This window comes from Chenopodium album, chromosome 14, assembly GCF_948465745.1.
Source record: "Chenopodium album chromosome 14, dcCheAlbu1.1, whole genome shotgun sequence".
Classification (NCBI taxonomy): Eukaryota; Viridiplantae; Streptophyta; class Magnoliopsida; order Caryophyllales; family Amaranthaceae; genus Chenopodium; species Chenopodium album.
The window spans coordinates 16,641,844-16,657,491 of NC_137847.1; the positions used below are offsets into that span (position 1 = coordinate 16,641,844).

Sequence of the window (15,648 nt, forward strand, 5' to 3'; positions counted from 1 at the left end):
CAAAATTAACACAAATAATGAATTACATGAACCTAGAGTTGTAGAGAGAGAAAAAAGAGAGAAATCTAAGCTTAAAACTAAGTATGAGAATTTTAGCTAATGAATGAGATAATTGTATCAAAACTAAACAAAACTTATTTATATAAAACCATGAAATCCTAATTAGAAACTAAGTAAAACGTCAAAAATCTTCTCTCCAAAACACACACCCGGTCGGGCGCCATCTCGCCCGGCCAGGCCCGCCTTTTCTTGAGGGGCTGCTTCTCTCGCGCCCGAGGGCGAAGAGTGCCTATTTGTTTTTCCACCTCGCCGGGCCGGGCGCACCTTCGGGTGAGGCTGCATACGATCAGGCGGATTACATGGGCAAGGTATTAGACTTCGTTTGGGCTACTAATCTTGGCCCAACTCATATTTCCTTTTTGGGGCTTTAATCACTCGGTCCATTGCCTCATTTCTTCTATGCCAAGGCCTTAATCACTGGTTTGATGACATTAATCGGCCTTTGACTATGAAAGATGGTCGTGCTTCTCTGATACTCGTAGTGGATCCAAATAAATCTGAGTAAATGCTCAAAACCTGCAATTTCTATAAAATAATACCAAAACTACGAAAACACTAGAAAGCACATATTAATAATAAAATTGGCTCTAAAGAGACAAAAATATTCCTAATTATGACCAAGGGATGGGGGTAAATCACTATATAAAATAGACATATCAACAAGCTGATGAAGCACTTGAGAAATGTGCTACCCTAATGCGCACAGTGGGTAGAGACGCAAAGGGGGTTGAAGCGGTAAAGATTAAACTGCCCAAACCTCGCGACTATAGTGGCGCTAGAGACGCCAAAGAAGTTGACAACTTCCTCTTTGACATGGAGTAGTACTTTTGAATATGTCAACTAAGTGACGATTAGAAGGTGGATACTGCCATAATGTACTTATTCGAAGATGCTAAGCTTTGGTGGCACACTAGGCATGCAAACATCGAAGCAGGAAGAACAAAGATTGGTACATGGGCAGAGTTCAAAGAGGAACTCAAAGAATAATTCTACTCTAACAACACAAGCTTTGTTTCTCGAATGAAGTTGCAAGAGTGCCATCAAAAGGGATCTCTTCACGACTACGTGAAGGATTACTCGGCAATAATGTTGGACATCGACATAAATGAGAATGATCGTGTGTTAAACTTTGTCAATGGGTTAAAGGAATAGGCGCATCCAGAGATTTTAAGGTCAAGCCATGCATGCTGTTGAGAGATTAATGGACTACTAAGTCAAGAAGTCTCGTTAGTCTGAGAATGATTCAAGTGGGACGTCCACACGCTATAATAGCTTGGCTCCAAGCTCTCTACAGAGGATACTAAGGTCGGCTCTCGAGTATCGTCCAACACCGTTGATACATATCCAAGAAGAAGTGGAGGAGGTGATGCTCAAAAATCTACATCGACCCCCTCCCACAACTCCGAAAAGGTTTTGACTTTTTGTCCTATTCATTTAAATCACTTTATCTAATGTTTGTGATTTATACACAAGAATCAATAGTCTTTGTGGCTACTTATTAGAATTGTCTCAATGAATAGTTTATTAATGTAGGCGTCGTTTGAAGTGCGGCTACGTTAAGTATGTGTGAATATGCTTGGCACTCTTAGGAAGTGGAGATTGACATATACGATTAGGGACAACGATTAGGGACAAGGAAATTAGAGAACCGCCAACAAGTTTTTAAGGAACTTGTAAACCGTTCACGGATCATAAAAGACAACCACGATTAAGGGACAACGATAGGTAACAACGATTGACCCGTGAAGGTTACACCCCATTCATAATCCATGAGATTACTAACTCCGTATGGTTCGGAACCATGAAAGGAGGATCGGGATGATGGTACGAAGTGATTCATGGAGTCACATTCGCCCGTATTGGCCTCTACTCGATTCTTATAGTGAAAAGTGATTCCTGCAATCTCAAAGGCATATAAACAAATATTCAATTTTCTCTAAACTATTATTATGCTAAATTGGTTGAATATTAATGCAACATATAACTCTAAGATCACTTGATTTAATAACAAGATTAAAAAGGAACCTAAACCGGTTGTCCAAATTATCTTATTAGTCGTGATATTAAATTATATATTCCCTTTAACATGCAATATGGTGATCATAAAAAATATAATAAAATCAACATTAATATTGGAAGTAATTCAACAATAAATTGTTAGTCAAATCAAATATAAATAAACCTAATCATGATACTAGTATTAAGAATAAAAATAAGAGTAATTAAGTGATTAATTACTCACTTTCCACGTTTCCTTAAATTGCTTTATCATGAATAAATTGTTAGTAACTTCAATAAAAATATAAATCAAATTGAAATTAAATTAAATAAAAGTAGAGTTGATTTGGTCCAAACCCTCAGTTAATTCTACCTTTCACGCCTTGGTTTAAGTATAAAACTTCGGGTATTGTATGGAATCCTTGGAGTACTTAGAGGAAGTATTGTGGAAAAATATGGAGGCTAGTATTTAGGCTAAAGAGGGAAAGAGAGAAAGAGAGAATGATTTTGGTGTATAAGAGAGAAAGAGAATGATTTTTGGTGCATAAGAGAGGAAGAGAGAATGATTTGGTGATCAAGCTTGTTCATGATTGAAAAGGGGTGATATAGCCTTTATTTATAAAGAGAAAAGAAGGGTCTAAGAATCAACAAAATATCCGAATTCGAATCGGAATAAAACTTTTGCGATAAGCAGCAGTTTTTGCGGTGTTTGTTTTTATCATATCTTTTGATCTAGAAATTGGAATAAGATACATAATTTGTCGTTGGAAAGATATTGTAGTATAATTTCTAACACAATAGGAATCAAATTAAAATCATTTGTAGAATAAAAGATATAGATGAAATAGTGGGACGGTGTCAGTTTTGGATAGAGTTTTGTATTTCTCTTATATCTTTTTCGTTATAACTTGGAATTAATATTATAATATATCATTGAAAAGATAATTTCAAGGGCTATCCAACCATATAATATTTGGATAAAAACTATGAGGCACAAAAATTATATCTGAATATCTTTGAACGTCTTTCAATTCAAATAGAATTAGGACTTTCAAAAAGAGGAGTTTCATTCAATTTCAAACTCTTTAGTCTTATCTTTTCAAAAAGGATAATTAAGATCTTTTAGAAACTTATAGAAGCTTCTAAATAATTCTAATTGGTTTAGGAATGGGATTAAAGCCTTTGGACCCTTCACATGATCATTGGGTCGTAGGTAAGGTCGACTTAGGTTCGATTTGAGCTCATTTTAGTATTTGGTCATAACTTATTCATTTTAAATTGGAATTGGGCTTATGATGTATCGTTGGAAAGCTCTTTTCAAGACCCATCCAACTATTCAATCATTGGATCTATATTATGAACCAAAATAAACTGGTCTAAACGTTTTTATAAAAAGGATACGAAATGAATGATTTTAAGAGACACGAAATGAATTATTTTGGGTTCAAAAGCACGAAAAGAGGAAAATAAGTTATGGTTTGAGAAAATGGGCTAGGAATTGGGTTGGTTTATGAGATGTATTGGATTGAATATGACTTTAAGCACTCCAAGATTAAATACTCAACCCGATCAATAATGGCGGTGAAAGGTTGTTCATCGTCGGATTTGGTTTTGGGGAGACATTTTTAGGTGTCTAAAATTAATATTCAATTGTTATAAATTTAACTTACTCTCTCCGTGTTTTAATAAGTGTTACAGTTAGACTTTTTCCACTATTCACATAATGGTTGTGACTTAATTAATTCACTAATATATTAAAAAGAAATGATATTGTATAATACATTGTTGGATTTGTTATAATGTATACTTTTATAATATGCATTTTTCTATAATTTTATTGACATATGATTAGATAAATGATGGTCAAAGTCATGTTTTGGCATGCGTGTTTGATCAAAATGTAACACTTATTAAAACACGGAGGGAGTATTAATAATTAAATATATTATCAGTTGAGTTGATGTATTGGCACACGTGAATAAGAAAAACATTACACTTATTTAAACACATAATGAATATTATAAATGAAGGTGGGATTTTGAAATAATGTAAGAGGTATTGTGCGGAAAAAAAAAAAAAAAAAAAATCTTAGGGCCTTTTCTATTCAGCTTAATTTTAGTCCAGTTAAGTTAAGTTAAGTTAAGTTCAGCTCAGCTCCAATCAATTCAATTCAATAAAGTTCAGTTCAGTAATTTCCTTCTCTCATAAACAATTCAATTCAATTTAGTTCAGTTCACTTTAACCCCAATTAGTTCACTTCAATTCAATTCAATTCAATTTAGTTATTTTCAATAAATCGAAACATACCCTTAGTCAAGAAATTAGAGACTCTTGCTCCTGTAATAAATTTAGTATACTATAATGAGAGTAAAAGTCAATCTCCACCTACTAAGCACGTAGTAAAACCCTTTGGATTCCAATATTTTGATTGATAATTACTGCCTCGTGTCACATAATGATTAGCTTTTAAGAAAATAAAAATCCTTATCCACCATCTCTCGCTTTTCTCCATCCCCACCCCATTCCCCACCTTCCACCACTCACTGCCAAAAGCCCATTCATTCTCCACTTTATTTTAATTTTTATTTTTTTTTTTGCAATATATTTCTCTATTTTTACTTGCAATTATGTATTAATGATCTTGAAATTTCACCATGCTCGTGAGTCTTGTATACAACTTACTAAATTTTGTTGTTAATTTGAATCTCTTGCTTATCTATTGCATAATGATACTAGCATTTTTGACTAGCCTTACTTAGCTTAAGAAGTTTAACCATTCGATTGGGATTTGATATTTTGTTGCTATATATAATTGTGTTTGGGCTTTGATCTTATGATGCCTCTTCATTGTTTTGTTTTTGCCTCTTGTTAAATAGATGGGCTGCGCGGTGGTCAGACAGAGAATGGGTGGTGATCGTCGGTAATGGGTTATCTTGATGGCAAAGGAGGAAAGGGCTAGGCTGAGTAAAATACTTCCTCCATTTTGTTTTAATTGCATTACTTTCTAAATAAGGAAGTTTCAAATTAAATGTAATATTATCCTTTTTAGTTAATAAGTTCTCTTTCATATATCTTTCATGTCATATAATATTTGCCTTTTTTATTATTCCGTATGATCATACAATACCTAATCTAACATGTCTAATTTAGCTCTTTTAAGTGAGGGCAGGACTGTAGGATAATTTACCATGTAGCCCACCATCTTGCTAAGGTTGTCCCTTGTGGTGTCGAACAAGTGTGGGTAGAGAATTGTCTTAGGAAGATATCTCCATATGTACTCTCAGACACTTTATCCCTTGATTAATGAATTTGCTCGGCAGCTTTCCTCAAAAAAAAAAAAAGTGAGGGTGGGACTGTAGGATAATAAATGGGGATATGTATTTTTTTTTCAAACTAGACAATCGTATTTTTAGTACGTAGTATATAGTTACTGATGATTACGTAAGTCAATCTCATACGCTAATCCAAATCTTGGGCTAGAAATTTAAATTAGAATTTAAGTGTATCCTTATTTCTGATTTCCCTCCTATCTTTCCATCTCATTTTCCCTGATCTAAGACACTGTAAGCATATAGCTCATTCCAGTTTTCCTTTCTAGCGGATCTTGATTTGATTTAATAAATCATAGGTAACCTTTCAATCTGTCCTTTCCTTCTCCTCGTAACACATTTTTATTCTGAAGAGATTTGTTTTTGTACGTAACAAAAATGGTGGTGTTGAGGCTAAGTGTGGCCGTATTTGTTCTGCTAACACTCGTGCCGTGGTGTGCTTACTCACAACCCCCCTCTCAACTTTTTGTGGACATTACACTGGTGAAAAGTACTACTGCCAAAGATCTTGGCGCATGTCAGTCTTTACAAATAATAACTCTTAAAATTATGTGACTATTTTTGTGATTAAAATAATGTAATAATTTATATTGTTTGGTTGAAGATTGCTTGGATGGGAGTTTACCTGCATATCATTTCAGCAAAGGATTCGGTTCTGGAACAAACAATTGGCTTTTGCTCATTGAGGTAATTCATAAAAATGGTACTCTTAAGTCTAAAATAGTGAATTTTGTCAATTTTCCATTAATTATGTGTTAGATATTTAAGAGTAAAGAGTAATTAGAACAAATTTTAACAATTTGTTTATACAGTAGTTGAAATTTAATACGAGAACCTTTAAGGTGAAAATCTTTACAAATTACAATGATGGGTTGCTACTTGATTGAGAATAATTATAATTTGCTTCCACATTGAGATCGATAACAAATATTGGATCAGAATCATACTAAAATGATAATAAATCATGATTTGAATGGTTTTTATATGATTTGCTGGTCTAAGAATAACTATAAATTATAGGTACTAAAATGGTACAAAATCTCCCGTTCAAAAAAAAAAAAAAATGGTACAGAATCATAAATATTTGTTGTATTCCATTTGTCCCATAATAATATTCCCATTTGTCAAATAAACCGGAATTTAGAAATGAGAGGAAGAAATGTACAAGAAATATGAGTGAGGCACAAATAACAAGTACATGAAAAAGGGAAAAAAAAAATACATGAGCATGAGTGAAAAATTTATTATGGGATAGAGGAATTAATAATTTGTTCTTTTCATACGTGTTGATAATAATTAACAATCATGGTGTAAAAATTTGGTAGACTTTAGACTTTTATTTGGGGATTTGGAGATGAAGATTGGTACTTGTTAAGCAAAAAATTTGATAAAGTTACTAGCTTTGACAATTGAGATTGATCACTAGTTAAAATATATATATATATATATGATGATGTATATGTTGATGTTTTGGTAGGGTGGTGGATGGTGCAATGATGTAAAATCTTGCTTGGAGAGGGCTAAGACTCGTCGCGGTTCCTCACACTACATGGCTAAGGAAAGGGTCTTTCCTGGAATATTAAGCGACAAAGATTCCCACAACCCAGGTGAATATTTCTGTATTTTTATTTAACTTAATTGCTTGCTTGCTTGGTTTATGAGGAATGCTAAGCTTATGTTATGCATTATTGATTAATTTCTGCCATGGGACTATATATTATAAGTATGTACCATGTACTCATTGTTAATGGTAACTTTCCATGAACTATGTTTGCCTTGGCCTAGTCCAAGATTGAAGGATTGGCCTGGACACTTTGAGGGTGGAGATCTCTTACCTTTCCCCAAACCACATAAGATAATTTTTAATAATTGTAATCATATTATAATAATAATCCCTATCCAAGCCATGTAAGTGAGGTTCCTTGCAAAGTTGCTTGTTGAAAATCCTTCTTCAATTTGACCATATGTAATATGATCATGCTCCAATTCTACCCATAATGTACATATATATATGCCAGGTTCTTGGAATGAACTTGTTTTGCAAGCTTAGCAAATAAAATGAACATGTTCTATGTGAAAACATATCCTGATTCGGCCCATAGGAATGAGCTTTTCATCACTTGTGACTTGTGAGTATTGTGACTAAAAGCAAAGACGTGAAAGTGATTTAATCTTAGACATATCATTTTTTGTTTTTCCAATTGTAAATCTAATATAAATATACTTCAAATAATGTTGATAACAGACTTCTACAATTGGAACCGCGTTTTGCTAAGATACTGTGATGGAGCTTCCTTAGCTGGCAATTCCAAGTATGAAGATGGGGTAAACGACTAAATGCATTTCAGCCTGATTTCTATTCAGATCTCACAATTCCTGTTACTGATTTTCTTTTCTTTCTGTCTAATTTGTGCATGTTTATTAACATTGTTGGACAGACCAAATCGCTTTACTTTAGAGGGCAAAAAATTTGGCAGGCAATGATTTCTGATCTTCTTCCACAAGGGTTGGCACATGCAGAGAAGGTAGATTGCTGAAATGCTGAGATAAAATCATAAAATTCTAAGATTAACTGTAAAAATCTTCTTGGTTGTGAAAATGATAAGCATATTGATATATACGCGTACTCTGATCTGCACTCCGTAGGCTTTGCTTTCTGGGGACTCAGCAGGGGGTTTAGCAGTGTTTCTACACTGCGACAACTTCTCCAGGTCTCTACCAGGAAACACTACTGTCAAATGTATCAGTGATGCCGGTTTATTCTTAGACATGTGAGTCCATCTTATATACTCATGTCCTGTATATTTTAGCCTTTTTTTCCCCTGCCATAATTTTTTTTTTTCTGATTTCTGATGATTGTCAATTGTCTTGCAGAAAAGATGTAGCCAACAATGACACAATTAGGTCCTTATACCATGACATCGTTTCTCTTCAAGGAGTAGAACAGAATCTGAATCAAGAGTGCGCCAATTCTCAAAGCAATCCTAAGCAAGTATGATTTTGCAAACTGCTTGAAATATGATTATGCAAATTGCTTGAAATTTGATCACATTATTATAAGGTTCTGATATGATATGGCTCGATTTTTTTTTTATCAGTGCTTCTTTCCTCAGTATCTTCTGAGTTACATCAAGACTCCGTTGTTCATCTTAAACTCTGCATACGATACGTGGCAGGTACTTTCACATTTCTTAGCTTCTGTACAACTGTATCATTTTCATAAACTCATTGAACTTAGGTTGAACTTAATATTTCGAAAAGGTTCTAAGGGATGGATTATATGCAGTTTCACAACATCTTGGTACCATCTTTAGCTGATCGGAAAGGAAAATGGAATAATTGCAAGAAAAACGTAACTTTTTGCACTGACAGTCAAATTCAGACACTACAAGGTATAACTTAAAGTGCTAAATCTGTAAATTATGTGCAAAAATCAGCTAAATCATGGACCTAAAATTTCTGAGACCGTGTTTCAGATTTTCGACAGAAAATGCTTGAGGTTACGTACTCTTTCTATACACATTCAACAAGGGGAGGAATGTTTATAAATTCATGCGTTGCACATGGCCAAAGTTTATATCAGGAAACTTGGTTTGACGTCGACTCCCCTAGAGTCCAAAACAAGGTACTTGAATAGTCTTTTCTTCATGGTTTTTTCTTACATATGAATCTGGTTAGTAAGTACATTGTTTCACTAATACAGAAGCATTGTCACTATAAGTATCTAACTATCCACTCCCTTTTTTATATTGTCACGGCATATGTGTATACCAATCAGGATCATATCACCCAGAACTGAGCCCTAAATCCGGATTAGCCCAAAAGGTGAACCGGGTAGAAAATCCCAAAAAAAAAAAAAAAAAAAAAAAAAAAAAAAAAAAAAAAAAAACCAAGGATCATGCCATATATATTAGCAATGTTGCTTAGTATATGATTTTGCAATTTGCATACTTAATTCGCGTTTGTTGGGATTTCTGAATTTATCCTTGATGATCAACTAGTAATAATACTATGTGTATCTTGCAGACTGTTGCAGAAGCTGTAGGTGATTGGTATTTCGAACGAAAGGTGACAAAGTTGATCGAGTGTCCATATCCTTGTAGTGCTTCCTGTTATCATTCTGTACCAGCAGCATAGACCAAGATTTTTACTCAGTGAATTATCATAGGATTTGGAGAAAATCTATACCTGAAGATTAATAAACTTGTATGTACCTGGGTTATTTGATCTTCAATCACAAGTTTCTGATCAATTTTGCACTTAATTATGACTAAAATTGGAGTAAATTATGTTGACATGATAGTTAAATTTTGATCAAAGGGTAGAGCAGAACCTTAAGCAATCCAATTTCTTAAGCAACTTTGAGGCCATATATGCCCTATTACCATACAAGTATACATCATGTTAGGCCATGTTTAGTTCACCTTATTTTTACTTATTTTTACGTATTAGATTAATGAGAAACACAAATACTTATATGTGGCTGGCCACACCGTGTGGCCACATCATGGGAGATAATTCGTTAGTGTTATAGGGGTTACTTGGTCAATATTAAAAGGGTTACTTCGTCAATGTTATAGGGGTTAATCGGTCAGTGTTAAAGGGTTATTTAATCAGTATTATAGGAGTTACTCAATCAGTGTTATAGGGGTTACTTTGTTATTTTATAAGTGGTCACACGGTGCGGTCAGCTGCACACAAGATGAACTGTATCGGAATCGGTTTAGGACGTGTTCAAATAAGTTAAAGCTAAGGTCCAATAAGTTTAATAAGTTCCTATAAGTTTTAATAAGTATAGTTACAACCAAACCTAATACAATTATATTAAATTCAATTTTTCTATTAATAAAACAATATATTATACCTCACTAGTTTTGTACCCGTGCAATGCCCGGGTTGTTTATTGAATTTTAAAATAAAACTTTTAATCTAAAATATATATCTTATTTGAATTTTCTACTCATGGATTAATAATCCCACTAGACAATCATACTTGTAAAATAAAAATCTACTAAATACCGCGTGGTCATAAGAAAAAGTTTGGGTTGGTAATTCTTGTAATTGACGCAAGTTGATGGTCAGAGCAATCAAAAGAAATCAGTTTGAAGTTGCACTTATTCATATTATTGGATGAAATTTCAAAAATAAGTTGCGATTTTAATGTCTTTAATTTTAGCTAGATGGGAGATCTATATGAATTAATAATTCTTATGTATGATTTCCTCCAAAGCCTTCCATTTTTTGCGGATCTTGATTTAATTTTTCTAAAATCCGTAATTTAAAGTTTGATATATTTGTTAAATCGCTTTTTAAAATATATTATTAAAGAAATAAATGGATTTATTTTGAAGTAACGAATATTATGATAATAGAATAATAAATTTATAAGATAATTATTAAATAGTTCGTCTTGTGTGTTGCTGGCCACACCATGTAGGCGATTGTAATAATTACAAAGTAACCCTTATAACACTAATTGAGTAATTCCTATAATACTGACAAAATAATCCTTGTAACACTAGCCAAGTAACACTAATTAATCCCTGTAACACTGACCGAGCAACCCCTATAATGATAACCAAATAAACCCTATACATTGACTGATTAAACCCAAAAACACTAAATGAGTAACCCCTATAACACTAACTAAGTAATGTCTGTAACACTAAATTTTCACCCAAAACATCAGAAAAAGCAATTAAAAAATGACCCGGTTGTAGAAGTAATAATGTACAACTAAAAAGAATTGTTATCTAAAACTGTGATCTCTTTTCATTTTCTCTGAACATCTAGAGGGAGGTTGGTTGCATGTTAAGATTTAAGTTAGAGAACGGTTATATTCAACTTAGTACAAGCCTTTTTGATTTTTTTATTTCTTTTGTACCACTTTGGATCCGCCATTTGTATAGAAATATTGGTACGTTATAGAAATGAAATTCTAAACCAAAAAATTTAATAAAGATAAAACTCTAAAATAATTTTTTTTATCCTACTAAATCTATCCAAATTTTATTGAAAATAAAAAATAAATAACTTTTTTTTATCCTACTATCTTTCCAACATTTTTATCTTTTAAATATATTCAAATAAATTCAACATGTCATACTAATAACCAATTGTCTCTTACGTGGCGCGACACTTGGCGAAAAAGTTGAAATGTCAAGTGTCACTGTCTCGTGGCCTGCCTAAAAGTTTAGCTTTATATATTAGTTATATGATATTAATATTATCATTTTATACTCTGTAGTTATTTTAGTATTACAATATTATTATTTTTTTTACTTTGTATAGGTTCACACAAGCCCGAAGTAACATATCATTAACAATGCAAATCATGCTTATAAAACTTAAATTAGCCCAATGTCTATACATGTAAAAAAAAAATTAAAAAAAAAAAAAAAAAAAAAAAAAAAAAAAAAAAACAACAAACAAACCTTGCTAGAAACTATCTGATAAAACCAAAATTTTGTGAGAAACTATCTATTAAAAAAATGTTGTAAGAAACTACATAATAAAAGGTAAAATGTTGTATGATACTACATTTGGTCAAACTTGAACCGTTAACCTAATTTTATAGTGTTGAACCACCTCATAACATCCCGAAACCACTGCAGGGGTTGGTTTTCAAGGTGGTAAGGTTATATTCAGGGTGGTCATTGGAGGATATTCCGAGTTGGCACGATTAATTTCGTGCTTCGGGATGGAGCTTTTGGGAGTTAGAGGTGGTGGTTTTGAAGTTGGAAGGCGGTTTCGACGTAGTGGAGGCAATATCAAGCAAGAATTATTAGTTTTGGGGATGAAATCGGTGGTTTTGGGGTGTATTAAGGTGGGTCAAGGTCAATAGTGGAAATCTGGCAATGTTAGTAATTTACAACATTTTACCTTAGGTAGTTTCTTACAACATTTATTAGTCATTGGGTAATTTCTTTTAAAAAATTTTTTAGGAAAATTTTTAAATTACCACCCAAAAATGTGTCCATTTTCAAAATAACTACCGATTTAATTTTTATTTTTATTTTACAACCCTTAAATTAAAAAACTACTCAGATTACCACCCTTTTTAAAATTCCGGTGGATTTCTGTTATGTGGAATCACCCAACGGCTAGTAACGGATATGTCTAAGCATTACAATCAGCCCTATCTTCACTCCACCTCCCCCTTAAACCACTTTATTGAGTATAAGACAACCTAAAACCAAAAGAAACAACTAATAAAAAAACCAAGAGCTTGCTGTCTGAATTGCCACTAATACTGGTCGTCTTCTTCTTGTCACCACTAAGAGTCGTTGGGTGGGCCCACATAAGAGAAATCCGGCTACCAGAATTTTGAAATGGGTAATAATTTGAGTAGTTTTTGAATTTAAGGGGTGGTAAAGTTATAAAAAAAAAAAAAAAAAAAAAAAAAGGTACGGGTTGTTATTTTGAAAATGGATATATTTTTTGGTGGTAATTAAAAAATTTTCTTTTTTTTATTAAGTAGTTTCTTTTGGGTTTTATTACTCCCTTCATTTCATATTAATCGCAACACTAGAGTGTTTACAAAGTTAAAATTTATAGGGTAGGGAACAAAAGAGTTTTTTTTTTTTTAATAAAGCGAATGTAAAAGAAAAGTATTGCGATTAATACGAAACAGAGGGAGTAGATAGTTTCTTATAAAAAATCAAAATATTACATTGAATCTATAATATTCAGACTTCTTTCAATTCAATCAAACAAGATTAGCACATTAATTTTCCAAAGCTCCAATAGTATAACTTATATAAATGTACAATTATACTAATTAACGTCCGATTCACTTAACCTTATTTTGGCTAAAATGAAATCATTTTTAGTGAACTGAATTATTTTTAATAAGTTGAAATTATTTTTACTGATGAACAAAAATCATGTACACTGATTTTCTATTATAAATCTTCATTGATGTTACTGATATTTACTGAACTAAAATTAGTTTAACTAAACTAAAATTATTTATTTTTACTAAACTGCATTTAATTAAGCTGAACTGAAGTTATTTTTATTAAATATTTTTTAAGATGAAATAAAAAGGACCTAACAGACTTATATTCTTAATAGAAGTATTACACATACCTTTAAGTTCAATTGATCACGAAAATTTCAGCTAAGTAGACTAGAGATCGATCGAAATCGGAACTAGCTAGATTAAATGGGATATTACGCTACATATACTCCAAATTGTTCTCCATATCCCTCGTTACATAACCAATGAATCAAACAAACATTGCAAATCCTACATTCTTAACGACCTAATTTTTCCTAATCCCTATAATTTATAACTAATCAAACTCAATTTTAGACATTATCAACCTCGTAAACATCATATGGAAAAATTGTCAAAAATAATACAAACTTTGAGTTATCCGCCAAAAACAAGTCAATCTTTTAATTTTTTCTAAATAATACGAACTTTAGGGAGTATCTGCTTTAAACGAGATATTTCACCTAAAACCTAAATAACCGGTTACCATTTTTATTTATCTTGATAAATTCATTTAAGAATTTAATTAACTCCTAATTAAAGCTTTAATCATAGTTAATTAACAAAAAAAATAACCCGCTCTTCCCCCACCATCAGCTCTCCTCCCCCACCCTGGCAGCGCCAGCCCCCACCAGCCCGCCGCTCATTCCTATCAACTGTCATCGTTGCCCTCCTTCTTCCCCTCCGTTGAACCATCAATCCACCATCATCGAAACCCCATTCCCCTCCCTCCGAACCGTCATCAACGAAATCCCTCTCCCTCCCCACGAAAAACCCACGAAACCCCTTCCTCAAGCCCCAAAACCCCCTATTGTCACTGGTATTTTGTTCGGCCGACATTTACGATTTCTTCTGATCTTGCGGCAACAGGGGGATGCGTATGTTTGATTATTGTGTGGCGTGAAGTGTGCTGCGGCCGAGGGTTGTTGCTGATTGTTGTGGCGGTTCGATGGTAGCTTCAATTTTGGGCTAGTGTGCAAGGTGGTGATGGAAGCGTTATGGGAGAGAGATGGGGTCAAATTTCATGGGGTTTCGCGGTGGTTTGGGCTGGGGTGTCACTTCAATTTCGCGGTAAGGGGAAAGGAAAGGGTTGGGTCGGCATCGGGTTAGGGTGCTGGGTTGGTGGTTGCCGGCATTCAGGGGCGTGGTCGGTGATCGCGGCAGTTAGAGGTGGCTACCGATGGTCAATTAATTTGTCAAACCAATAGAATAATGACACGTGTTCCATATACCTACTAATCAAGTCACCAACCGATTTCAACCTATTTAAAGCAGATTCTCACCAAAGTTTGTGTTATTCATAAATAATCAAAAGTTGGACTTGTTATTGGTGGATGACTCAAAGTTTGTACTATTTTTGACAATTTTTACACATCATATTGAAGAACTCTCAAAGAGAAAGACTCAAGTCCACGACATCAACTTCTTCAACTTCAGCACTCCTTCCACTCTCACACAACGTCGTTCCCGACACTTCCAACTCAAAACACCATGATTTCTTGCGCTTTACTCTGTCCATCCGTGGAGAAACCACCCTAGGAGTAGTAGTCGTCGGCCGTAGATCAAGATCCAAGGACAAACCGCCCTCCACGTCACTAAAACCCCTTTTCTTGTTCGACAAGTTAAGTTCCAATTTAGAAATTTCGCCAGAATTATTAGACTTCTCCGGCAAAAACTGGGCGATAAACTCCGGTATTGGTTTCAAAACCCCACCTTTGAGTACAATGTCAACCGCTGACTCACAAAGATTCCAGTTGCCGGTAAACAATAACCCTATTATGCCGAAAACCGGGTTTATGGTTCGACCGCAAGCCTCGTACAATAAAGACCAGAACACAGCTGAAAAACACATACAATAATTAATTATAAACTAGTACAATATAATACACGAACTAATTACTACCTCGGTTTCTTTTTAGATGCAACAAACGAATTTTTTTATATCTTTAATAATACTCCTTTGTTAAAATTAAAAAGAATAGGAGGTAGTATTTTTTGTAAAATTTATTTATAATAGGTGAAGTAACTCACTAGACTTATTGTATATCGAGAAAGAAAATAATTATATACCTAGACGTAGGGCACGGGAGCGGATTCTAGGAGGTAAAAGAGGGAGTAGCGGCCAAAGAACTTGGAGACGAAGACAGTGGCATTACATTGAGAATAAGAAGAGTCGATAAAGGTGAGGGATTGACGGAGGAGGCAATTTTCGCCACAACCCTTTCGCAATACTCGACACCCGTTCCAACTACTCGATATCAT

General features: G+C 33.7%; 2 protein-coding genes across 3 annotated transcripts; one reads left to right on the plus strand and one right to left on the minus strand.

Annotated features, from left to right (window-relative positions):
• The first annotated feature begins 4,562 nt into the window (after positions 1-4,562).
• On the plus strand, positions 4,563-9,651 carry LOC145579014 (pectin acetylesterase 9-like). Of its 2 annotated transcripts, XM_081636299.1 has the most exons (13): positions 4,655-4,718; positions 4,935-5,022; positions 5,687-5,904; positions 5,992-6,074; positions 6,865-6,994; positions 7,633-7,712; positions 7,826-7,912; positions 8,034-8,158; positions 8,262-8,379; positions 8,486-8,563; positions 8,674-8,779; positions 8,864-9,012; positions 9,414-9,651. In XM_081636299.1, the coding sequence occupies exons 3-13, from the start codon at positions 5,766-5,768 to the stop codon at positions 9,522-9,524; spliced, it is 1,206 nt and encodes a 401-aa protein (XP_081492425.1). In that variant the 5' UTR covers positions 4,655-4,718; positions 4,935-5,022; positions 5,687-5,765; the 3' UTR covers positions 9,525-9,651. The 2 variants fall into 2 exon arrangements, with proteins under 2 accessions (XP_081492426.1, XP_081492425.1); XM_081636300.1 differs by lacking the exon at positions 5,687-5,904 and having other exon boundaries at positions 4,563-4,718.
• A 5,125-nt stretch (positions 9,652-14,776) lies between these two features.
• On the minus strand, positions 14,777-15,648 carry LOC145577844 (LOB domain-containing protein 38-like). The gene is made up of 2 exons (XM_081635277.1): positions 15,543-15,648; positions 14,777-15,225 (listed from the first exon to the last, which is right to left on the minus strand). Exons 1-2 carry the CDS (start codon positions 15,646-15,648, stop codon positions 14,777-14,779), a joined length of 555 nt encoding a protein of 184 aa, XP_081491403.1.